This window comes from Marmota monax, unplaced genomic scaffold (genome assembly GCF_021218885.2).
Source record: "Marmota monax isolate L192 unplaced genomic scaffold, Marmota_monax_Labrador192_F-V1.1 WCK01_AAM20220418_F8-fsc00243, whole genome shotgun sequence".
NCBI lineage: Eukaryota > Metazoa > Chordata > Mammalia > Rodentia > Sciuridae > Marmota > Marmota monax.
The window spans coordinates 432561-457760 of NW_026694604.1; the positions used below are offsets into that span (position 1 = coordinate 432561).

The following is a 25200-nucleotide window of genomic DNA, read 5'->3' on the forward strand; positions in this document are numbered from 1 at the left end:
CACGCACAGAGCAGGCCCAGCGGCCTGCTGAGGGGCAGAGCCGCCCCCCACCCCCCGCGCCTGCCAGGTAGGGGAACTGTGACCACGGACAGAAAAGGCCCAGTGGCCCGCGGCGGGACAGAGCTTCCAATCACTCCTGCAAGGTAGGCGGGCCTGCGACCCACCGGCAGAGGAGGAGCAGCGACCTGCTGAGAGGCAGAGTCGCCCCCTCCCCCTGCGCCGGCAAAGTAGAGGGAACTGTGACCACGCACAGAGCAGGCCCAGCGGCCTGCTGAGGGGCAGAGCCACCCCCCATCCCCCGCCCCTGCCAGGTGACCACCGACAGAAAAGGCCCAGTGGCCCGCGGCAGGACAGAGCTTCCAATCACTCCTGCAAGGTAGGCGGGCCTGCGACCCACTGGCAGAGGAGGAGCAGCGACCTGCTGAGAGGCAGAGCCGCCCCCTCCCCCTGCACCGGCAAGGTAGAGGGAACTGTGACCACGCACAGAGCAGGCCCAGCGGCCTGCTGAGGGGCAGAGCCGCCCCCCACCCCTCGCGCCTGCCAGGTAGGGGAACTGTGATCATGGACAGAGCAGGCCCAGCGGCCTGCTGAGGGGCAGAGCCACCCCCCACCCCACGCCCCTGCCAGGTGACCACCGACAGAAAAGGCCCAGTGGCCCGCGGTGGGACAGAGCTTCCAATCACTCCTGCAAGGTAGGCAGGCCTGCGACCCACCTGCAGAAGAGGAGCAGCGGCCTGCTGAGAGGCAGATCCGCCCCCTCCCCCTGCACCGGCAAGGTAGAGGGAACTGTGACCACGCACAGAGCAGGCCCAGCGGCCTGCTGAGGGGCAGAGCCGCCCCCCACCCCTCGCGCCTGCCAGGTAGGGGAACTGTGACCACGGACAGAAAAGGCCCAGTGGCCCGCGGCGGGACAGAGCTTCCAATCACTCCTGCAAGGTAGGCGGGCCTGCGACCCACCTGCAGAAGAGGAGCAGCGACCTGCTGAGAGGCAGAGCCGCCCCCTCCCCCTGCACCTGCAAGGTAGAAGGAACTGTGACCACGCACAGAGCAGGCCCAGCGACCTGCTGAGGGGCAGAGCCACCCACCACCCCCCGCCCCTGCCAGGTGACCACCGACAGAAAAGGCCCAGTGGCCCGCGGCGGGACAGAGCTTCCAATCACTCCTGCAAGGTAGGCGGGCTTGCGACCCACCGGCAGAGGAGGAGCAGCGACCTGCTGAGAGGCAGAGTCGCCCCCTCCCCCTGCGCCGGCAAAGTAGAGGGAACTGTGACCACGCACAGAGCAGGCCCAGCGGCCTGCTGAGGGGCAGAGCCACCCCCCATCCCCCGCCCCTGCCAGGTGACCACCGACAGAAAAGGCCGAGTGTCCCGCGGCAGGACAGAGCTTCCAATCACTCCTGCAAGGTAGGCGGGCCTGCGACCCACTGGCAGAAGAGGAGCAGCGACCTGCTGAGAGGCAGAGCCGCCCCCTCCCCCTGCACCGACAAGGTAGAGGGAACTGTGACCACGCACAGAGCAGGCCCAGCGGCCTGCTGAGGGGCAGAGCCGCCCCCCACCCCTCGCGCCTGCCAGGTAGGGGAACTGTGATCATGGACAGAGCAGGCCCAGCGGCCTGCTGAGGGGCAGAGCCACCCCCCACCCCACGCCCCTGCCAGGCAGGTGGAACTGTGACCACCGACAGAAAAAGGCCGAGTGGCCCGCGGCAGGACAGAGCTTCCAATCACTCCTGCAAGGTAGGCGGGCCTGCGACCCACTGGCAGAAGAGGAGCAGCGGCCTGCTGGGAGGCAGAGCCGCCCCCTCCCCCTGCACCGGCAAGGTAGAGGGAACTGTGACCACGCACAGAGCAGGCCCAGGGGCCTGCTGGGGGGCAGAGCCGCCCCCCACCCCCCGCGCCTGCCAGGTAGGTGGAACTGTGACCACCATCAGAACAGGCCAGACCTGCAACCGAGAGACAGAACAGGCCCAGTGGCCTGAGGAAGGGTAGAGCCGCCCCCCCTCCCCCCCGCACCTGCAAGGTAGGCGGACCTGCGACCCACTGGCAGTACAGCCCCAGAGGCCTGCAGAGGGGCAGTGCCGCTGCCTGCACCTGCAAAGTAGACAGGACTGTGACCACCCACAGAAGAAGCCTAGCGGCCCGCAGTGGGACAGAGCCGCCGCCCGCGCCTGCGAGGGAGACTTTGCAACTATACAAGACCAATATAAATATATAGGGGGAAAATTCAATAACACAACAGTTTCACTAAGTAGAAAGGAACGCAAACAGTATGAAGAGACAAGGAAAGAAAGGACCACAAGCAATGCAGGTCAACTCAACATTAGAAGAGGTAATAGCTGCAGCAGATGGAATGTCAGATAAAGAATTCAGGATATACATGCTTCAGATGATCTGGAGTCTCAAGGAAGACATCAGACAGCAAAATCAGACAATGAAAGATCACTTCAACAATGAATTACATAAACAAATCCAAGAAGCAAAAGATCAACTACACAGGGAAATAGAGGTTATAAAAAACAAACAAACAGAAATCCTAGAAATGCAGGAAGCAATAAGCCAGCTTAAAAACTCAATTGAGAATACTACCAGCAGAGTAGAACACTTAGAAGACAGAACATCAGACAATGAAGATAAAGTATTTCAACTTGAAAAGAACATAGACAGCTCAGCAAGACTGTTAAGAAACCATGAGCAGAACATCCAAGAAATATGGGATAACATCAAGAGACCAAATTTAAGAGTCATTGGGATACAGGAAGGGACAGAGTTTCAAACCAAAGGATTGAGCAATCTATTCAATGAAATAATACGAGAAAACTTCCCAGACTTAAAGAATGAGACAGAACCCCAAATCCTAGAAGCCTACAGGACGCCGAATGTGCAAAATCATAAGAGACCCACACCTAGACACATTATAATGAAGATGCCCAACATACAGAATAAGGAGAGAATTTTAAAAGCTACAAGAGAAAGGAAGCAGATCACATTTAGGGGTAAGCCAATCAGGATAACAGCTGATCTTTCAACACAGACTCTGAAAGCTAGAAGATCCTGGAATAACATATTTCAAACACTGAAAGAAAATGGGTTCCAACCAAGAATTGTGTTTCCAGCGAAATTAAGCTTCAGGATGGAAGATGAAATTAAAACCTTCCACGATAAACAAAAGTTAAAAGAATTTGCAGCTAGAAAACCATCTCTTCAAAACATCCTTGGCAAAACATTACAGGAAGAGGAAATGGAAAATAACAATGAAAACCAACAGTGGGAGGTAGGACACTAAAGGGGGGAAAATAATCAAAGAGGAAAACAAACCATGTTTAGTAACATAAATAAACAAATATGGCTGGAAGAACAACCCATATCTCAATAATAACCCTAAATGTTAATGGCTTAAACTCACCAATCAAGAGACACAGGCTAGTAGAATGGGTCACAAAACAAGACCCAACAATATGCTGCCTACAGGAGATGCATTTGATAGGAAAAGACATACATAGGCTGAAGGTGAAAGGTTGGGAAAAATCATATCACTCATATGGACTTCGGAAACAAGCAGGAGTATCCATACTCATATCAAATAAAATAGATTTCAAGCCAAAGTTAATCAAAAGGGATAAAGAGGGACACTACATACTGCTCAAGGGAACCATACACCAACAAGACATAACAATCATAAATATATATGCCCCAAACAATGGTGCAGCTATGTTCATCAAACAAACTCTTCTCAAGTTCAAGAGTCTAATAGACCACCATACAATAATCATGGGAGACTTCAACACACCTCTATCACCACTGGACAGATCTTCCAAACAAAAGTTGAATAAGGAAACTATAGATCTCAATAACACAATTAATAACCTAGACTTAATTGACATATATAGAGTATACCACCCAACATCAAGCAGTTACACTTTTTTCTCAGCAGCACATGGATCCTTCTCAAAAATAGATCATATATTATGTCACAGGGAAACTCTTAGACAATATAAAGGAGTAGAGATAATACCATGCATCCTATCTGATCATAATGGAATGGAACTGAAAATCAACGATAAAAGAAGGAAGGGAAAAGAATACATCACTTGGAGAATGAACAATAGGTTACTGAATGATCAATGGGTTATAGAAGACATCAAGGAAGAAATTAAAAAATTCTTAGAGATTAATGAAAACACAGACACAACATATCGGAATCTATGGGACACATTGAAAGCAGTTCTAAGAGGAAAATTCATTGCTTGGAGTTCATTCCTTAAAAAAAGAAAAAACCAACAAATAAATGATCTCATACTTCATCTCAAAATCCTAGAAAAAGAAGAGCAAAACAACAGCAAAAGAAGTAGAAGGCAAGAAATAATTAAAATCAGAGCTGAAATTAATGAAATCGAAACAAAAGAAACAATTGAAAAAATTGACAAAACTAAAAGTTGGTTCTTTGAAAAAATAAACAAAATCGACAGACCCTTAGCCATGCTAGCGAAGAGAAGAAGAGAGAGAACTCAAATTACTAACATACGGGATGAAAGAGGCAATATCACAACAGACACTTCAGAAATACAGAAGATAATCAAAAATTATTTTGAATCCTTATACTCCAATAAATTAGAAGATAGTGAAGGCATAGATAAATTTCTTAAGTCATATGATCTGCCCAGATTGAGTCAGGAGGATATAGACAACCTAAACAGACCAATATCAATTGAGGAAATAGAAGAAACCATCAAAAGACTACCAACTAAGAAAAGCCCAGGACCAGATGGGTATACAGCAGAGTTTTACAAAACCTTTAAAGAGGAACTAATACCAATACTTTTCAAGCTACTTCGGGAAATAGAAAAAGAGGGAGAACTTCCAAATTCATTCTACGAGGCCAACATCACCCTGATACCTAAACCAGACAAAGACACTTCAAAGAAAGAAAACTACAGACCAATATCTCTAATGAACCTAGATGCAAAAATCCTCAATAAAATTCTGGCCACTCGGATACAAAAACTTATCAAAAAAATTGTGCACCATGATCAAGTAGGATTCATCCCTGGGATGCAAGGCTGGTTCAATATACGGAAATCAATAAATGTTATTCACCACATCAATAGACTTAAAAATAAGAATCATATGATCATCTCGATAGATGCGGAAAAAGCATTTGACAAAGTACAGCATCCCTTTATGTTCAAAACTCTAGAAAAACTAGGGATAACAGGAACATACCTCAATATTGTAAAAGCAATCTATGCTAAGCCTCAGGCTAGCATCATTCTGAATGGAGAAAAATTGAAAGCATTCCCTCTAAAATCTGGAACAAGACAGGGATGCCCTCTCTCTCCACTTCTGTTCAACATAGTTCTCGAAACACTGGCCAGAGCAATTAGACAGACGAAAGAAATTAAAGGCATCAAAATAGGAAAAGAAGAACTTAAATTATCACTATTTGCAGATGACATGATTCTATACCTAGCAGACCCAAAAGGGTCTACAAAGAAACTATTAGAGCTAATAAATGAATTCAGCAAAGTGGCAGGATATAAAATCAACACGCATAAATCAAAGGCATTCCTGTATATCAGCGACAAATCCTCTGAAATGGAAATGAGGACAACCACTCCATTCACAATATCTTCAAAAAAAATAAAATACTTGGGAATCAACCTAACAAAAGAGGTGAAAGACTTATACAATGAAAACTACAGAACCCTAAAGAGAGAAATAGAAGAAGATCTTAGAAGATGGAAAAATATACCCTGTTCATGGATAGGCAGAACTAACATCATCAAAATGGCGATATTACCAAAAGTTCTCTACAGGTTTAATGCAATGCCAATCAAAATCCCAACGGCATTTCTTGTAGAAATAGAGAAAGCAATCATGAAATTCATATGGAAAAACAAAAGGCCCAGAATAGCAAAAACAATGCTAAGCAGGAAGGGTGAATCAGGCGGTATAGCGATACCAGACTTCAAACTATACTACAGAGCAATAGTAACAAAAACAGCATGGTACTGGTACCAAAACAGGCGGGTGGACCAATGGTACAGAATAGAGGACACAGAAACCAATCCACAAAACTACAACTACCTTATATTTGATAAAGGGGCTAAAAGCATGCAATGGAGGAAGGATAGCATCTTCAACAAATGGTGCTGGGAAAACTGGAAATCCATATGTAACAAAATGAAACTGAATCCCTTTCTCTCGCCATGCACAAAAGTGAATTCAAAATGGATCAAGGAGCTTGATATCAAATCAGAGACACGCCGTCTGATAGAAGAAAAAGTTGGCTACGATCTACATACTGTGGGGTCGGGCTCCAAATTCCTCAATAGGACACCCATAGCACAAAAGTTAATAACTAGAATCAACAAATGGGACTTACTCAAACTAAAAAGTTTTTTCTCAGCAAAAGAAACAATAAGAGAGGTAAATAGAGAGCCTACATCCTGGGAACAAATCTTTACTCCTCACACTTCAGATAGAGCCCTAATATCCAGAGTATACAAAGAACTCAAAAAATTAGACAATAAGAGAACAAACAACCCAATCAACAAATGGGCCAAGGACCTGAACAGACACTTCTCAGAGGAGGACATACAATCAATCAACAAGTACATGAAACAATGCTCACCATCTCTAGCAGTCAGAGAAATGCAAATCAAAACCACCCTAAGATACCATCTCACTCCAGTTAGATTGGCAGCCATTATGAAGTCAAACAACAACAAGTGCTGGCGAGGATGTGGGGAAAAGGGTACACTTGTACATTGCTGGTGGGACTGCAAATTGGTGCAGCCAATTTGGAAAGCAGTATGGAGATTTCTTGGAAAGCTGGGAATGGAGCCACCATTTGACCCAGCTATTCCCCTTCTTGGTCTATTCCCTAAAGACCTAAAAAGAGCATGCTACAGGGACACTGCTACATCTATGTTCATAGCAGCACAATTCACAATAGCTAGACTGTGGAACCAACCTAGATGCCCTTCAATGGATGAATGGATAAAAAAAATGTGGCATTTATACACAATGGAGTATTACTCTGCATTAAAAAATGACAAAATCATAGAATTTACAGGGAAATGGATGGCATTAGAGCAGATTATGCTAAGTGAAGCTAGCCAATCCCTAAAAAACAAATGCCAAATGTCTTCTTTGATATAAGGAGAGTAACTAAGAACAGAGTAGGGTCGAAGAGCAGGAGAAGAAGATTAACATTAAACAGGGATGAGAGGTGGGAGGGAAAGGGAGAGAGAAGGGAAAATGCATGGAAATGGAAGGAGACCCTCAGAGTTATACAAAAGTACATACAAGAGGAAGTGAGGGGAAGGGGAAAAATAATTTAAGGGGGACAAACGAATGTCAGTAGAGGGAGCAGAGAGAGAAGAGGGGAGGGGAGGGGAGGGGAGGGGAGGGGAGGGGAGGGGGGATAGTAGAGGATAGGAAAGGCAGCAGAATACAACAGACACTAGTATGGCAATATGTAAATCAATGGATGTGTAACTGATGTGATTCTGCAATCTGTATATGGGGTAAAAATGGGAGCTCATAACCCACTTGAATCAAATTGTGAAATATGATATATCAAGAACTATGTAATGTTTTGAACAGCCAACAATAAAAAATTAAAAAAAAAAAAAAAAAAAAAAAGGTAAAAAAAAAAAAAGGCTTCAGAGGGCTGGGGGTGTAGCTCAGTGGTAGAGTGTTTGCCTAGCATACATGAGGCCTGGAAGAGAGCCCCATTAAAAAAAAAAAAAAAAAAAGTTAATGGGAAATGGAAGAGGGAGAACCTCAGTGTGCAGAGGCCTGTGAATCACTCCATAGTTTCATATCCATTCCCAATTTCACGCAATTCCATAAGGAAGGTTTACACCATCCATGCATGCCCTTCTTCATGGAAACAGACAAGGGACAGCAAGTGCCAACCCTCCCAGGCCACCAGCTGTCCCCACCCCACTGCTGCAGAAAGTCATTTTCCCGCACCCTGAAAGCCCTCACCTGGATGGGGTTTCTAATGACACTTTACTATAGATGCTCAGGCACAAAGCAAGTATTTTTAGCGGTCACCAGTCCATTTTTAGCATCAACGCCTGACGTCTTACTCATCATCCTATAGGGGAGGACTCCACTGAAGACAGCGCTAGTCCTTAATATCTGATCAGCTCAATGTCCCTTGCTCAGGGATCTCCCGACTCACCCACACCAAGGCGGGCACTGGAGACATGTACTGGAAGACACCCTCCTCAGCGCTCACCAGGTAAGAGTCCAAAAAAGCCCTGGAGTCACCCTACAATATCATCTTTCCCTCAGTCCCTTCAGCTCCAGCCCTGAGCCCACTAGCAAGCCTTGGTGACAATGTCCAAAACATACCCCAAATCCAGCCATTTTCCTCCATCTCCATGCTACCTTCATGGTTCCAGGCACTGTCATCCCCCACTGTGACGACTATGGAGCAACATCAAATTCCACTTCCACTGTCACCTCCCTCCACTGCTATGACAACCAAGTCATCTCCTAAAATGATGAGCTAGAGCACACCCTGCTCTAACCTCTGCACATGGCCTGTGGGGTACTGAGGACTGAACCCAGGGGTGCTCTATCACTGAGTTACATCCCCAACCCCTTTTATTTTTTGTTTTTAGAGCAGGTCTCTCTCTAAGCTGCTGAACATCTCACTAAGTTACTGAGGCTAGCCTCAAATGTGGGATCCTCCTGCCTCAGCCTCCTAAGGAGCTGGGATTACAGATATGCACCACCACACCTGGCTTCCCGTGTCCTTCTGACTGAAACCCACACATGGACTAAAAAAACCTGCCTTACCAGGCCCTTGCCCACATCCCTGGCCCCGTCTCCTGCTCTCTCACCTCCTGGAAGTCACATTAGCCTTTCTATCTCTTGAACTTGCCGAGATCAGCCCCTTGGCCTTCGCCTCTGTCTGGAATGCCATCCCCAGTTACTTGAATGGTGAACTCCTTTTACCCGACGCTTGGCTCAAATGTTCCTCTGAAAACAAGCTTTGATGATCACCTATCTGTGCTGGCTGGCTCCCCACCTCCCAGGTTGCTCCCTATCATTCTCTGAGCCCCAGCTCAGGTTGTTGGTTGACTTGTGTATTGTCTCATGTGCCCCCAGCAAAATGTGAATTCCATGGGAACAGGGGCTGGGTATTGTTCACAGCACCTTCCACAGAACCAGGCACATAGTAGGGCACAAATGAAATATCTAGAGAATTGGAAGAGCTGTTCCACATATCCTCAGGACTGATCCCAGGACCCCACTGCAGATAACAAATTCTGTGCATGTCCCTGTCCCTAACATAAGAGGGAATAATATTTGCACAGAACCTACACATCCTCCCACAGACTCTAAACCACCTCTAGATGGTTTATCACACCTAATACAATGTAAATGCTACATAAAGGATTGTCCTACCATATTGATTGGGAAATAGTGACAAGAAAAATCTGTATATGTTCAATACAGATGCAATTTTTTCTCGGTACTAGTGATTGAACCCAGGGGCACTTTACCACTGAGCTGCATCCCCAACACCCCCTGCCATTTTTTTTTTTTTTGGTAAGGATTAACAAAAGTTTCCAGGCCCTTTTATTTACTTATTTATTTTACTTTGAGACAGGGTCTTGCTAAGTTGCCCAGACTGACCTCAAATTTGTGATCCTCTAGCCTCAGCCTCCCAAATAGCTGAGATGACAGGCATGCACCAAAACTTGGCTAGAAGTGATTGTTTTCTAGTATCTTTACCCTCAGTTGGTGGACTATGCAAATACAGAAGCTGTAGATACAGGAAGTCAAACACACACACAAATATATATATATATATATATATATATATATATATATATATATACGTATGTACATATATGTATACATATGTATATATGTGTATACATACAATGCACACATGTGTGCATGCATATATATGTGTGTTATGTGTATATATACATATATATGTGTATGTATATATATATTTATATATATGTGTGTGTGTGTGTGTGTGTGTATTGGGTTACTATGTCTCTCTCATGGGCAAGGAGTTACGTTCCTCATGGTAACCACTAGGCCAAGCACAGTAGCAAGCACTTGAACATTTAAAAGAAAGGAAAAAAAAAGTGCATACATAAACATGAGGGGAGATGCATAGAGAAAACAAAGTGAAAAAATAACCAGGTTAATTTATGGCACAAGGACAGCAAGGAACCAGACACCGCCCCACTCTCTAATACGGACTCTCTTTAGTCTCCCCCTTTCCCTCCTCGATGTCTTCTTCCTCTTCCTCTATTCTGTTTTTTCCTTCTGTCTCTTTATTTTTTGTTCCTGGCAACCTCTGCTTTGGATACCTGAGGACAAGACGGATGCCCTGACATGGCTAGGAGCTTTCAAGGTCGGCAGGCACAAAATCTAGGTTTGCTCTCTGCATACCTCCCAGAGGATCACTCACCTCTCAGGGAAGGAGTTGGCCTTCCTTCAAGCCCAGCAATGAAAGTCAGGCTCATTTAGAGGAGATTTTTGTCACCCAGTATTTCAGCATCCCAGGGCAGGAATGGAATGCCACCGCCTCTCCCCATCCCCTGGCACTCTGTGGCAGTTTCTTCAAGCTCCTCCTTCTCTGGGTCAGCAGAGAACCTCAACTTCTCACATGCTATGAGTCTCGGGCGCTTGCAAAGTGCTCTATTGACTCTTTGGCCTTTCTAAATACACAAGCACCCTCAAAGAGGGTGATCATATCTTATTGATCACTGACTATAGAATATAATTTAAATCCTAAAGCAGGCAGATTTAAGTGACCTCCTCCTGATCACACACAAAGAATGCAATCCCCCAACAGTACGGAAGGCAATGACTGCAGGTTGGGAGATTCTACAAGACGGAGCGGGTGTCACCTTGTTTAAAGAAAAGTAATTAAAAGAAGAAAAACAACAGGACAGGGACTGCCAATCCAGAAGAATGCTGGGCAAAGCTCCACTTTGAAATGATTTATTGCAACCTCCAGAAGGGAAAAAATGTTGGAAGGTTTTGGTATCCACAATAGAAGACAAGGCAGCCCCGCTTAGGTGCGGTAGAGATCACAATGAACAATCGAGATGAGATGGAAAAGCAACGGAAGAGGAAGAATCACAAAGGGAGTGAAGGCAGGGCTCACACTTCAGGGAGTCTCAGGATAGATGCTGGCTCTGCCACTTACTGCAACTCTGTGCAAAAAGCCCTACCTCCCAGATCTCAGCACTCACCTCCTGGAGTCTTACAGGATAACAGAAAAAGCCTGTTTTACACATATGGGCATATTTACACTACACCAAAAGGGCTAATGGTAGAGCACTTGCCTAGCATGCATAAGGCCCTGGTTCAATTCCAGCACTGCAAAATAATAACATATCATATAAATGTAATAGCACATAATAATACATTATTTTATATATTCCATATATTATAAATATGTGATTATATTATGTAATCTAGCATATGCTGTATTATATGACATATATTTCTTAGACTTTATCTATCTGATAAATACTATTTTTTAAAAATTATTTTTTAGTTGTAGTTGTACATAATACCTTTATTTTATTTATTTATTTTTATGTGGTGCTGAGGATCGAACCCAGGGCCTTGCACATGCGAGGCAAGCGCTCTACCGCTGAGCCACAACCCTCGCCCAATACTATTACATATAAATATATGTTAAAAGCCAAATGATGTAGCACACGCCTGTAATCCCAGCAACTCGGAAGGCTGAGGCAGGAAGATCGCAAGTTCCGGGTCAGCCTGGGCAAGTTACCAAGTCTGTTTCAAAATAAGAAATAGGGCTGGGGTTGTGGCTCAGTGGTAAAGCACTCGCGTAGCATGTGTGAGGCATTGGGTTTGATTCTCAGCACTGCATATAAATAAAAATAAAGGTCCATTGACAACTAAAAAAAAAAAAAGAAAAGAAAAGAAAGAAAGAAAGAAAACAGAAGTCTAGGCATCCACTTCTACATAATTTAAAAAAATAAAATTAAATAAAAATGGCTGGGGATATAACTCAGTGGTAGAGTGTTTCTGGGTTCAATCCCCAGTATCCAAAATAAAAAAGTGTGTGTATATTAAAATTATATTATATTAATATTTAAATTATATATCATGCATAAGCCCATGATATTTTATATATATATATATATATATATATATATATATATATATATATATATTATAAAATTATATATTATAAAATATTATATGTGTGTATATATATATATATATTTATATATTCTCTCTCTCTCTCTCTCTCTCTCTCTCTCTCTCTCTCTCTCAAAAAGTTGATCTTGTAGCAGTTGAGAGTGGAAAGTCACCAGAATCTGAGAGAGAAGGAAAGATGCAGAGATGGGGAAAGGTTGATTAGGTTGCTCAATGGCCACTTAGAGGGAGCCACATCTCTGGGGTGCTATTGCACAGTAGGGTGACTTTAGATAACAAAAATCTGTACATTTCAAAAAGCCAAAAGAAAGGATTTTAAAAGTTTCCACCATAAAGAAATGATAAATGTTTGAGGAAATATGTTTAACGTGACTTAAAGACTACACAGTGTTCACACATGAAAACATGATATAGTACACCCATTAATAGGCACACTTTTATTTATCAGTTAAGAATAAAGTTTAAGCATTGATATTTATTTATTTATTTTTTTTTTTTAAAAGATTCCATCTTTTTTTTTTTTTTAAAGAGAGAGTGAGTGAGAGAGGAGAGAGAGAGACAGAGAGAGAGAGAATTTTTAATATTTTTATTTTTTAGTTATCGGCGGACACAACATCTTTGTTTGTATGTGGTGCTGAGGATCGAACCCGGGCCGCCCGCACGCATGCCAGGCGAGCGCGCTACCACTTGAGCCACATCCCCAGCCCCAAGCATTGATATTTAAAAGTAAATAAATGCACATGTGTGCTTACTCACAGACAAGCAAGCGTCTCACCCAAAGGTTTTCTGTAACTAGTGGTTTCCCCTAAATCCTGATCACTGATGGTTTCCCCTATATCCTGATCCTCACCTTTCAGCCTGACTCATTCTTGTTGAATCTGCTCCCTCCCACCCACTGGATCCTATGCACCCTTCAGATCCCTCAACAGGCATGCTCCCCTGAGAACCCAGGGGCGGGGTGGGGGCCTCCTCTCTGACCTATCACAGCAATAAGTGCTTTCACTAAATGCTGTGATACTTGGAGATTTTGCCTTTGTCAAGTCTCTGTACTTTCCTATAAAAATGCCCAGGAGCAACACATGCTTTTTGAAGTCAAAGGCTCGGCAATTTATCTGTTTTTATATTCTCCATAATACTGGGAACTCTTGAACTCAGAACGACTTGTTCAGCTGGGCTCTCTGGCCATAAAGAGCAAAGAGGAAGCCTCTCCCCAGCTTTGGGGTGATTGCTCACTAGTGATAGCCCAGCCTCCATATTCATCCTCTGCAGATTCACCCTCTATCACCCCTCCTTCAAGGGGAGGTAGAAGGCCTGGAAACTGGGAAGGAGGAAAAGAAGAAATACTACAGGTCAGAGACAACAGGAGTGAGTGGTTAATTAGGGGTTATCATAGGAAAGAGAAAGGGTTTTTTTTTTAAGGATTTTGTTACTTTGTAATCTCAGGGCCAATGGCCAGGGGACAGCAGTTCCCAGCAAGTATGCTGAGCCCTTGGATGATACATGACTGATCTTACCTGTATTGTGCTTGAAAGTGGCTTTGCACAAAGCTTTGGCCTAGAGAAAGCTGGGCGGATGAGGATAAGATGTTCTCCGAGGGTTGACTGGCTTCAGGTGGCAGCTGAAAAGAAAGAAAGGACTTCAGATGAGAGGCCATATCCAGGAGCATCCGTCTCGTGATTGCTCCCAGAGCTCACACCATCGCTCAATCCTGGGCCCACACCATCCCTTTCTGAGCCTCTTGGGCTTCGATGCTGCCTTTAGCATCACTCAATGCTCTCCCAACCCCTCGAGCTCCCCAAAGGCCTGAGAGAGCATGCTGCGGGTACCAGAGGAGCAAGACAGGAGCATGATCCTTGGCAAATGCTCACTCCTACCTGCCAGCCTCAACTCCTCCCTCAGGATGGGCGGCCCCATTCTTTACTTCTGTCCTGCTGGGCCCTCGCTGACTAGATGCCCCTTGTACATTTCACCAGGGTGGGCGTCCATCGCTCAAACACATCCACACCAAATCTCTCCCTATCCCACCTACTAAATGTGCCTGTCCACATTTTCCGGCAAGCCAGGTTCCATCTTTTGCAGAGGAAGCAGGCTTTGCATTTTGAGATTTGATACACAGCTTCCTTCCCTCCACATATATCATCCGTTCTCTGTGAGCATCTTTGGACGCCCTTGTGTATTAGTTTCCTGGAGCTGCTGTAACAAATTATCTCAAACTGGTAGCTTCAAACAACAAATTTATTTTCTCACAGTTCTTAAGACTAGACCATCAAAATCAGTATGAATGGGCCAAAATCAAGGTGTTGGCAGAGCCAGACTCCCTCCACATACTCCAAGGAGAATCCACTCCTTGCTTTTTTCCAACAATGGCCAGCTGCTAGAATTCCTTGGCTTATGGACACGTCACTCTGGTCTTTTTTGACTCTCTCTCAGCTTTGTCTTCCCCTCTGTGTGTCTCTAATCGCTGCCTCTTTTCTAATTGATATTGCTTTAAAGGTCCACTTGAATAATCCAGGGTAATCACGCCAGCTCAAGATCCTTAACTTAAACACCTCTGCAGAGTCTATTCCATATAAAATAAGATTTAGAAGATGGAGATATTTGGATCCGATATCCTTGAGGGTCATTTTCTCGCTATCCAATCTTGGGGGCTTCTGCCTGCCCCAATGCCACCAACTTCCTCTGGACTCCTACCACTCCCAGTAGGAATTACTCCAAGTTCCCGGTTTCTCTAAATTTATTTTTAACCCCTTGCATTATTAGTCCCTACAACACACGAGACACAATTACTCATGAAAGCCCTGCTATGCAAAAATCACCGTCCTTGAAAGGTCTGTCCCTGAGGGCAATCCCAGAATCAAAGCCACTCATACCACAAAGCTAATTAGTAAGATACAAAATTAAACTACAAGAGCATCCAGAAGGCCACCATAAAACATGCCCTAGATGAGTGTTTCTCGACTGTTCATCATTGATCCCTTTAAGGAGTCTTGTTAGACTTTTTTCCTAATCGTCCCCCATCCCCCGAAACCAGGAAGTCACAGGGAAACTGTGCAGATGCCTATTTACTGTTTGAGTATCTGAGCATAATTTTTGGTGCTTCTTCAGTGCTTGTGGGATATCCTCCCATAGAGAAAATAAACATTGATTAGAAGAACAGGCAGTGAGTGACAGAGGAAGACTTGGGTGGAATCTGAGATGACTGTTGAAGGATTTTTGAAAGCTGAGGATGGAAGGAATACATGTGAACTATCTGGTAAAGTGTGCTGATGTGCACAGTTCACTTCAAAGTGCATCAGAAAATAAGCTAGAAAAGAAAGACGGGCAGATGGGTGAATGTGTCATAAAGTAGATTTAGTAAACAAACTGCAGGTTCTGTGTAGTAGGTGTGAGCGTTCACCGTATAATTAATCCAACATTTCCATGGTATGAAATTTTTCATAATAAACTATTAGAACAAATAAGTGACAAGGTCACTCTTATTCGTCCCAATATTTTATTATGGTCAGTTTGACTAAAACACAGGAAGTACATAGGGAAGTAGAAAATGGCTGAGGAAAGAGTCGGGTGCCACATTTGGTGCCTTCAACATCCTGAGGAACTGTGCTTCTACTTCAGGAAACACCAAAGACCCCATTCAAGAATATTGACTCCGGATCTGGGTATCATGCTGCATGCCTTATAGTCTCAGCTACTCAGGAGGCTGAGGCAGGAGGATCACCAAGTTGGAGATCTAGCTTAGCAAGGGTTTACACAACTCAGTGAGACCCTGTCTCAAAAAATAAAAAGGGCTGGGAGATGTAGCTCAGTGGTTAAAAAAAAAAAAAAAAATACAAACTCAGGAGTCAGCATGGTGGATTCAAAATCCCTACACTAGTACTTGGCTATCTGAGTTACTCAACATCTCTGATCCATTCAAAGTTACTCTTTATTTGCTCCATTTCATCCATTTTCTGCTGCTATAACAAAGTACCTGAGGCTGGGTGGTTTATAAAGAATTGAGGTTTCTTTAGCTCAAAATTCTAGAGAGTGGTAAAAGTCTGAAAGCACAGCATTGCCCTTTGGTAAGGACCTTCTTGCCATATCACAACACAGCAAAAAGAGGCTAGGGTTGTGGCTCAGTGGTAGAGCACTTGCCTAGCACATGTGAAGCACCACAAAAATAAATAAATAAATAAAATAAAGACACTACATCCATCTACAACTAAATAATTAAAAAAAAAAAAAGTGAAGGGCATCCCAAGGTCTTTCACTCACTTGTGTCATTCTTCCAAGCCACAAATACAGTCTTGGGGACCCCCCTCCGTGACCTCATCTAATCTTTATTACCTTCCAAAGGCCCAACTTCCAAATCCACTAACATGAATTTGTGGATTAAGTTTCCAACACATGAACTTTTGGGGAACACAAACTACACCACCTTTCCAACTGTAATAGGAGGGTCCTAATACCAATCTGATAGCTCTGTTTTGAGGCTTTAAAGAATATATATATATATATTTTATTTACATGTTATTAATTACATATATTACTTACATGTACATCATACAACACACACACACACACACACACACACACACACTGTGTAGGAGGTGGCTGGCACAATGTGGAGTCTCTGATGAGTTTTAACAGGTGCTTGGAGAGATGCTTTAACTTGACAGCCATTCCCAGGCAAGGAAGGCTAAGTTTGAGGACACGGGTTAAAAGGCTCAAGGGCACAGGTAACAACTAGGTGACCCAGAGCAGGGCAGGAGCCATGAAGAGAAAAGAAACGGGTGGGTTCAAGATGCCCCGGGTGGGTTCAAGATGCCCCGTGTGCTCAGCTCATAACCCAGCACCGGAGCAGAGGGAGGAAGAGGAAGGGGATAAACACAACCAGCTCCCGAGTTCCAATCCAGCACCCCCTGGAGAATACCCACTCCATAAACAGACGTAGGAAAACCAAGAGGAGAAGCAGGCTTGGGAAGGACACGTGGGGTGTGAGGGTAACTCAACACCCAGGCAGAGACATCTGGCTGCAAACAGATGTAGGGCCCTGGAGAAGTGACGCTGGACCAGCATGAACACTGTAATGCTCTGCCTGCCTGGGACTCTCTCCTCCATCTTCATTTGTAGCACCCCCTCTTGGGACCCTGAATCCAGTCCCTGGGTGAGGAGGGCTCTTCCATCAGGGGTCCTGCTCACCCCTACAAAGGAACATGTCCACAGCCTAAGCTACTACACGGATGAGATGTTCCTGCCCTGGGCATGAATCATGGGTAAAGTGACCAATGGGCGGACCACGTTCCTTCTAGCAGTTGGGTCCAGGCTACTGAGATACCCTCATGGTCCCAGAGCAGTCTGATCCTTGACTGTTTCAAACCTGAAATTTTTTCAGCCTGCTGTTTGCTCCTCCTGGGCCAACTCTTCAGTTCCCTCCTCGAGTCAGCTCAAATGGGCTGAGTTCTTTGCAACCAAAAGAACTCAGAAGAGCACAGGATGCTTCCTCACAGGTGACAATGGAAGACTTCGGGAGTGGCTGTGGATGGGATCAGCTAGGATGGGGGTCTGGAAAGAAAATCCTGAACAAGGCCAGGGTGAGAAGCAGGACAGTCCTCCATGCAGTGTGGACCACGAGGTCATGCTCCTGGCTCTAGTTTGGGGCATCTCTCAAAGCTTCATTCTACACCTAGAAGAAATAACATTCCCTCGACATCATGCAGCTATTGTGAAAATCAAGAGATGGCACGTGTGCCCTTTGCCTAGCACGCAGTAGATGCTTAATACATGTTAGCTTGCCGGCTGTCTCCCCAGCTCTCTCTCCTTTATTCTACAAGAATGGTATTTTCTGGAAAACAGATGGCCACAAAGATTTCTTATGTATTGCTGTTGATAGGGTAGTAAAAAAATATGCCTTTTGGAGAGGGTGAAAACACTTGAGAATTGTTAAAAGTAATGGAAAAGAAAAGGGTCCTTATGTTTTCTATTCCAGTTACAAATACCTCTAGCTATATGGCTTTCCTATGTCCTCAAAACAAAAATAACTTCAAAAAGAAAAAGATCATTCAGAGTTACACAGAGAATAGCAGCTTTCCTTCTCCAAAAGGGAAAACTGAAGTTTCATGCCAAATAATCCCAACAGCTCTGCTCTCGACCTTCAAGCAAACAGAGGCTGGCTTCCTTGGGCAGCCCTATTTCTGGAAAGCAAATTTCAGAACAGGCTTTGACATGACCACAAGACAGAGGAAAAAAAAAAAAATGTCTTCTGGTTTCACTGGGTCAAAGTAAGGGCTGGATAAGCTCCTCTCTCTGACCAACAGCCACGCCCTGGTCCTGCCTGGGGAATGCCATGCTCCTAATACACTGGCCCCACTGAGGGACAGAAAGCAGCAGACTGGGGGTGGAGTCTAGATTCTAAGTGCCATACAAAGCAGGGGAGTGACATGATCTAATTTCCTTCCTGTGGAGATCTGGCTGCATGATAGAGAATATGGTAGAGGGACATATTGGAGTTGGGAGTGGGGATGGAGATGGTACTCAGTGGTTAGAGCACTGCCCGGCAAGTATTGGCATTCAATCCCCAGCATCTCCTTCATCCCAAAATAAGAAGGAAGTTGGAAGACCAAATATGTCTGCTTTTTTTTTTTTTTTGAAGCCTTAAAAGATATGGAAAGGAATTATTGACAGGTCCTCTTGGCTTAAATAAACTCAACATGATGTTAAAGACTTCATGGGACGGTGCACCATTGTTAGGAACAGAAGTTCTAGGGCAGGGCTTCCCAACTGGTGAGGGAGGTGATTTTGCCTCCTTGCAGGGGCACATCTGGCAATGTCTGGAGACATTTTTTGGTTATTTTTATATTTATATTTTGTGTGCTGATGTGCGCAATTCACTGGGGATTTCCACTGGCATCTAGTGGGAAGAGACGGTACAGATGCTACAATGAACAGTCAGTCACACACCCCAACAAAGACTTATCTGACCCAAAATGCCAAAAGGGCTGAGGTTCAGAAACCCTGGAATGGAGCTATTTTCCTAGATTTAGGTCCTTCCTGCCTCTCCCATTTACTAGTTGTGTGACTTGGGCAAGTTACTTAATCTCTCTGGGATCTTCTTAAGCCCAGTGACTTTTCCTGCTACCAAAGGACAGAAGGAAAAAAATGAAAGGCAACTTGGAAGTCTGTTCCTATAATTTGTAACCAGAATATCCTTCAAGGGCCTGTGTATTAAAGGCTTGGTCCCCAGCCTTAGGTCATGAGAGCCTTAACCCAATCAGTGAATTAAGGTGGGTAGGGTGTGGCTGAAGGAGGTGGGTCAATGGGAGCATGCCCTTGGGGTGTATTGTCTCTAGCAAGTGGAATCTCTCTGTTTTCTTACCATCATATGAATCACGTCCTTCCACCATACTCTTACTCCACCATACTCTTACGCCATGATGTTCAGCCTCACGGGGAGCCCTAAGAAGTGCAGTTAGCTTTCTATGGACTGAAACCTCTGAAACCGTGAGCCCCCAAATAAATTTTTCCTCTTCTAAAATTGTTCTTATCAGGTCTTTTAGCCACAGCAGTGAAAAAGCTGACTAAAACAGCCATAAACTTACAGAAGAGACAGTGCAGTGGACACATATTTATCTGCTGAGCATTCTATTCTTTGGGGAGAAAAAAGTTCTGATCCTATAAAAGCTCTCCTTGAGCCACGTTCACCCCCACAGACATATGACTCAAGTGTGCCCATTCAGAATATCCCATTCTTCTGGCCACATGCCAGGAATGGCCCTGTGAACCACCTGGGGCAATCTACTCGTCCCTGGGCTGTTCTCTGGAATCCCACGCTCTGAAGACTATGGGAGCATCACAGAAGAGGTTCTTGTGACCATGTGGGCAGAGCCAGTGTGACACAGAAGCCAGAGAGGAGAGACAGGGTGAGTCAAAGACCTTGGTGACATTGTCTGAGTCCTAGGAGCCAGTCCTGCCGGGAGCCACTTTTCAACCCTTGGACTTGCAGGTTATAGAAGGCAACAAATGCTTTTCCTTAAGTTGGATAAATTTACATTTCTATCACTCACAATCAAAAGAGTTTAAATAAGATAAACAAAATCATTGTAAATAAAAGAAAAATCCGCCCTTACCCCCACAGCCCATAGGAACCACAGTGACCTTGGAGTAACCTTGGAGGTCCTTCCAGGTAATCACTGGCTATGCTTTTGGGATGGGGAGTCATTAGGATGATTTTTTTTCAATTTTTTGTAGTTGTAGATGGACAGAATGCCTTTATTTTATTTGTTTATTTTTAAGGATCAAACCCAGGGCCTCACAAATGCTCTGCCAGTGAGCTACAGCCCCAGTCCCATGGGTGATGATTTTTAAAACAACAGAATTTTAAGCCAGATTCTCTTGAGCTAGAATCTTGATTCTGTCCCTTCTTTGGGTGGCTTTAAGAAAGTTACCCAATCTAATATATGAGACATACATAAGTGATCACGTTGCAGATTTTATTTAGTGCTTATTTATCATAGTATGGAAGACTGAATCCAGGGGCACTCTACCATTAAGCAACATCTCCAGGCCTTTTTATTTTTAGGCGGGGTCTCACTAAGTTGCTGAGGCTGGCTTGAACTTTCTATCCTCCTGCCTCAGTCTCCCAAATTGCTGGGATTATGGGCATGAGCCACTGCGCCAGATGACCTTCACATTTAAAAGAGAAAAACTCAAAGACTAGCTATCTATGTGGATGAGTTTTAAAAAGAATAAAAGCCTGAGCTTCTTGGGCCCTTTATTCTTTATTACTCCAAAATAATGAGCTACAAGAAAATCATGAAGAGGTGCTGGGATTGTGGCTCAGTGGTAAAGTGCTTGCCTCACATGTGTGAGGCCCTGAGTTCGATCCTCAGTGTAAGGGTAAAAGAAATTGAAGTTAAAGCGTAAAAGTTAAAGGGTAAAAGACCGGGTGTTGTAAAGTTTCTAAGCTTCAAGGTCTGAGTTAAAATGTAAAGGATTAGGTATCGTTAGGTATCTATGCTACCTGCAAAACCTGAAATTTCTGTAGCTGTTGAGACAATGCTTGGAACTGCCCAGTAAATATTTCCCCTGACTACTTGGTTGTTTAATAAGGGCTCTGTGTGGTCGCACGCAGGCATTGCAGGACCTGGACCAATCAGTTTAAATGTAACCCCCTCCTTAGGAATGACCTATCACTCCAGCCTGACCTGTTCCCGCCAATGAATGAACCAATCATGTTTAGGAGTTGTTATTCAATTTTCCCGTGCCTCATGATGATTTGTTCTGATGTATACAAAGCCCTCCGCCCTCCCCAAAAAGTGTACTTAAGCAGTGCTCAGCCCCTGCTCGGGGCTCTGGGCTGCTTTCCCTTCTTGAGTGGGCACAGAGCCCCAGCATGCTGGTTCAATAAATCCCCTTTTGCCAATTGCATGAGTGGTCACTTGGTGGTCTCTTTCTCCGACGTTTTGCGGGACCCTTACACTCAGCACCACATAAAAATAAAATAAAAAAAAAAGGAAAATCATGAAGAGATGGGAAACTGGGATGGACCAATCAAAATCTTTTCCATGACTTTTTTTTTTCTTTTGATTTGTGAGTTAGAAACCAAATGTTCAGACAAAACAACGCAAAATTAATAAAGGAGTTCTCCTAGCTACATCTGGATCAGTCCTGAGAGATATTGAGAGTATTTATATACTTAATTAATTACCAAAGGTCATGAAACATCTTTTTAGATGACAGCAGATTATTCAAAAAAAAATTTTTTTAATTTTGGCACCAGGGATCAAATCCAGAAGCACTTAAACTCTGAGCCACATCCCCAAACCATTTTTTTAATTTTTTATTTGAGACAGGGTCTCCCTAAATTACTTAGGACCTCAATAAATTGCTGAGGCTGTCTTTGAACTTGAGATCTTCCTGCCTCAGCCTCCCAAGCCACTTCGATTACAGGCGTATGCATTCAATAATATTGTTACAATAACTTTGCTCACTCATAATTTCACTCACTTTTACTCTCTTAAGTGGAAAATAAAAGGACAACTCTAAAGCATAAGCCATTATTGATCTTTATTTAGCAAACTCCATAAAGAACATAGCTGATGTATCAATTAACTGTGGCTATTATAAATTAGTGGAATGCTTTCCTCCTCTTCCCAAAGGTCTGAGGTTTCCTCGAAATTGCAAATGCTAAATGCACATGTGTAAAAATCATCCATCCTGCATCTTGAGGAAAAAAGGTTAGGAATTGCTGCCCCATGAGGTATGTAACTGAGAAAGCATTGGTGGACTTGAAATGGCAAATCATGACGCTCAGCCTCGGAGGGCCAGATGAATGCAAAGAATACAGACCAAAAACACATTCTTTTCATTTTCAAATTATGATTCAAAGTGAAACCTTACACACTACCTCACGGGGATGAGGAAGGATGAGACATACTGCAAGGGGAAGAAACAAGAGCTCAAAGAAGGAAGCAGAGAACAGCACTGTGTGTACAGCAGCCAGAACACACAGGAATCCACGTTGAATAAACATTCATAGAAGAAAGGAGAAAGGAGGAGGAGAAAAGAGAGGGAGGGAGAGGGGAGGAAAGGGAGAGGGGGAGGGGAGGGAGAGGGAAAGGGAGAGGGTGAGAGGAGGGGGAGGGGGCAGGGGAGGGGGAGGGAAGGGGAAGGGGGAGGGGAGGGGAGGAGAAGGGGAGGGGAGGGGAGGGGAGAGGAGGGGGAGGTGGAAGGGAGGGGAGGGAGGAGAAGAAGAAGGAGAAGGAGAAAGAGAATCCTATACAATGATTTGTTTAGCAAGTCACCAACCTTCTCAGGAACCAGCCCTCGGGATGAGCCCTCCAAATCCTCGTGGACACGATCCAGCAACCAGAGCAAGAATTCCAGGGCATCATGTTGGGAATTACCTTGGAACTGAGAGCCATACTTGGAAACAGCATTCTGAAAGGGAATCAGAACAGAGGTCCAGAGGTCATTCCAACCATGATACAACCGAATGAAGGTCCTGTAAGCACCAAGCTATTGAGTGGTCATCCTTCAGCCTTGATCTGAGAGGACCACATGCAAACAACCCCAAAATGGTATGAGGGTCTCAGTACAGAAGGCCCCTTCCTCAGAAGGACCATCCCTGTGTCCTATGCCTTGAATATCCAGTGTCGTCTCTGAGGATTTGGATCTCATGGGCGTCTGTGCTCCCTGAAGCTCTGGTCCTTTGATCACCGGGGTCCCAGGCTCTGCTGGCCTTCCCTCCCTGGATCTATTCCCATGCTGTCACAGGCAGACATCCTTCCGGCCCTGCTTTCTCCTTCGCTGATGTCACACCAACATCATTCCTTCCCATCGCTCCTGCTAGCTCTTGCTTGGGAATGACCACGCCAGCGACAGAGCTGACGCTTGAAGACATACTGTATGTAGCTCCTTTACTGCCTCTTTCAAATAGGGATGAAAATTGAAAAACACAAAATTCTCTTTCTGTGGTTTGATCCGTAAAAGATTGATCCAGCCTTTTATTCCTTTAATAAATTGGTCTTGAACGCCGCCCACATGCCTGGGACTATTCCAAGGACTGGGCCACAGTGAACAAGACAGACAAGACCTCCCGCCCTGGTGGTCCTCATGTTCCCTGTCCCTTTTGCACTGTCCTTCTCTTGAACTGTGTAGCAATTTTTTGTCATTTTCTGTGTAAATTCACATTCCAGCTTTTGGAAAGTGTATTTCAAAAGGTGATGGATGTATATACTAAGAAAAAAAGAATTCAAGATATAAAGAACAGCAAAGAGAAGTGTTCCTTCTATTGGAACACTACTGCTCTGGATCCCCTAATGACCCTCACCAGCAGGGAGCCACTCCCAGCAGCTTCTGAAGCATCTTTCTAGGGATTTCTGTTGTGCATGTACAAGCACCCAAGCCATTCAGTGTGAGCAAGTCTCACACATGCACACGTACAGTACATCACAGCTGTTTGTCCCACTCCTAGAATGCAGAGCCTCTAGCACTCAGAGATATCAAGAGTAATATGTTCTTGATTAGTTACCAAAGGTCATGAAACATCTTTTTAAATGACAGCAGATTACTAATATATATATATATATGGGTACCAGTGACTGAACCCAGAGGCACTTAACCACTGAGCTACATCCCCAGCCCATATTTCTATTTTGAGACACGGTCTCCCTAAGTTGCTTAGAGAGGTCTGTCATCTGTTCATGCCTGCCAAAGGGGACAGTCTGAGCAAATCGAGAGACGGGGACGATCCTCACCACTGCCACATGGCCTGAGCATTTTTCTTTTCTTTTTCTTTTAATCATCCCTTGAGACTTAAGGGAAACTTTAGGATGAGATGAAGCCAAATTCAAGATCTAATTAACCAAAATGCTGGTTCTGAGTCTTTATTCTGATCACATTAGGTTGGATTCTTCTCTAAGCCTTTCTGCACTTAGATTCTCAAGGGCCTAGAAAGTAAGGCTGTCTGATTTCGCAAATCAAAATAGAAGACACAGGGACTAGAAGATGTAGCTCAGTAGTGCAGCTCTTGCCTAGCCCACACCAGGCCCCAGCACCCCACACATACACCAAAAAAAAAAAAAAAAGGTGCTCAGTTAAATAAACAATGAATAATTATTTCAGTAGAAATATGTTCATATGTCCCATGCAATACTGGGAATATATTTATACTAAAAAATGTACTCATTGTTTATCTGCAATTAAAATCAGCTGGGCATTCTGTATTCTATCTGGCAAGCCCACCCGTAAAGAATCATCAAGCCTACATCCTAGTACCGACATTCTCTTCTGGGTGAGCAGTCAGCCCCCATCCAACTCAGAATCTCTAAAACCAGCCCTTCCTCTTAAGGTAGGTGTCTTCTCACAGATTCTCCCTCATATCCGCAGCCCTCAAGTCATCTGTCAAGCAGTGTGGCTCCCAAAATGTCTCCACCCTTCCTGGATACAGCTGACTCTCGTGGCCAGCATTGAGTTCTATTAGAACTCACCCAGATGAGAACATCTCCCTAAGGAGGAGCCAGGCTCTGAGAATCCCCA

General features: G+C 44.5%; 1 protein-coding gene across 2 annotated transcripts in view; it reads right to left on the bottom strand.

Moving 5' to 3' along the window:
- Usp43 (ubiquitin specific peptidase 43) overlaps positions 1-25200 on the bottom strand; it is an 80662-nt gene that overhangs the window by 49900 nt on the left and 5562 nt on the right. For both annotated transcript variants that reach the window (XM_046422220.2, XM_046422219.2), the window contains exons 2-3: positions 22969-23100; positions 13698-13801 (exon numbers count right to left, since the gene is read on the bottom strand). In XM_046422220.2, coding sequence (XP_046278176.1) covers positions 13698-13801; positions 22969-23100 — 236 coding nt within the window. The remainder of the gene's footprint in view (positions 1-13697; positions 13802-22968; positions 23101-25200) is intronic.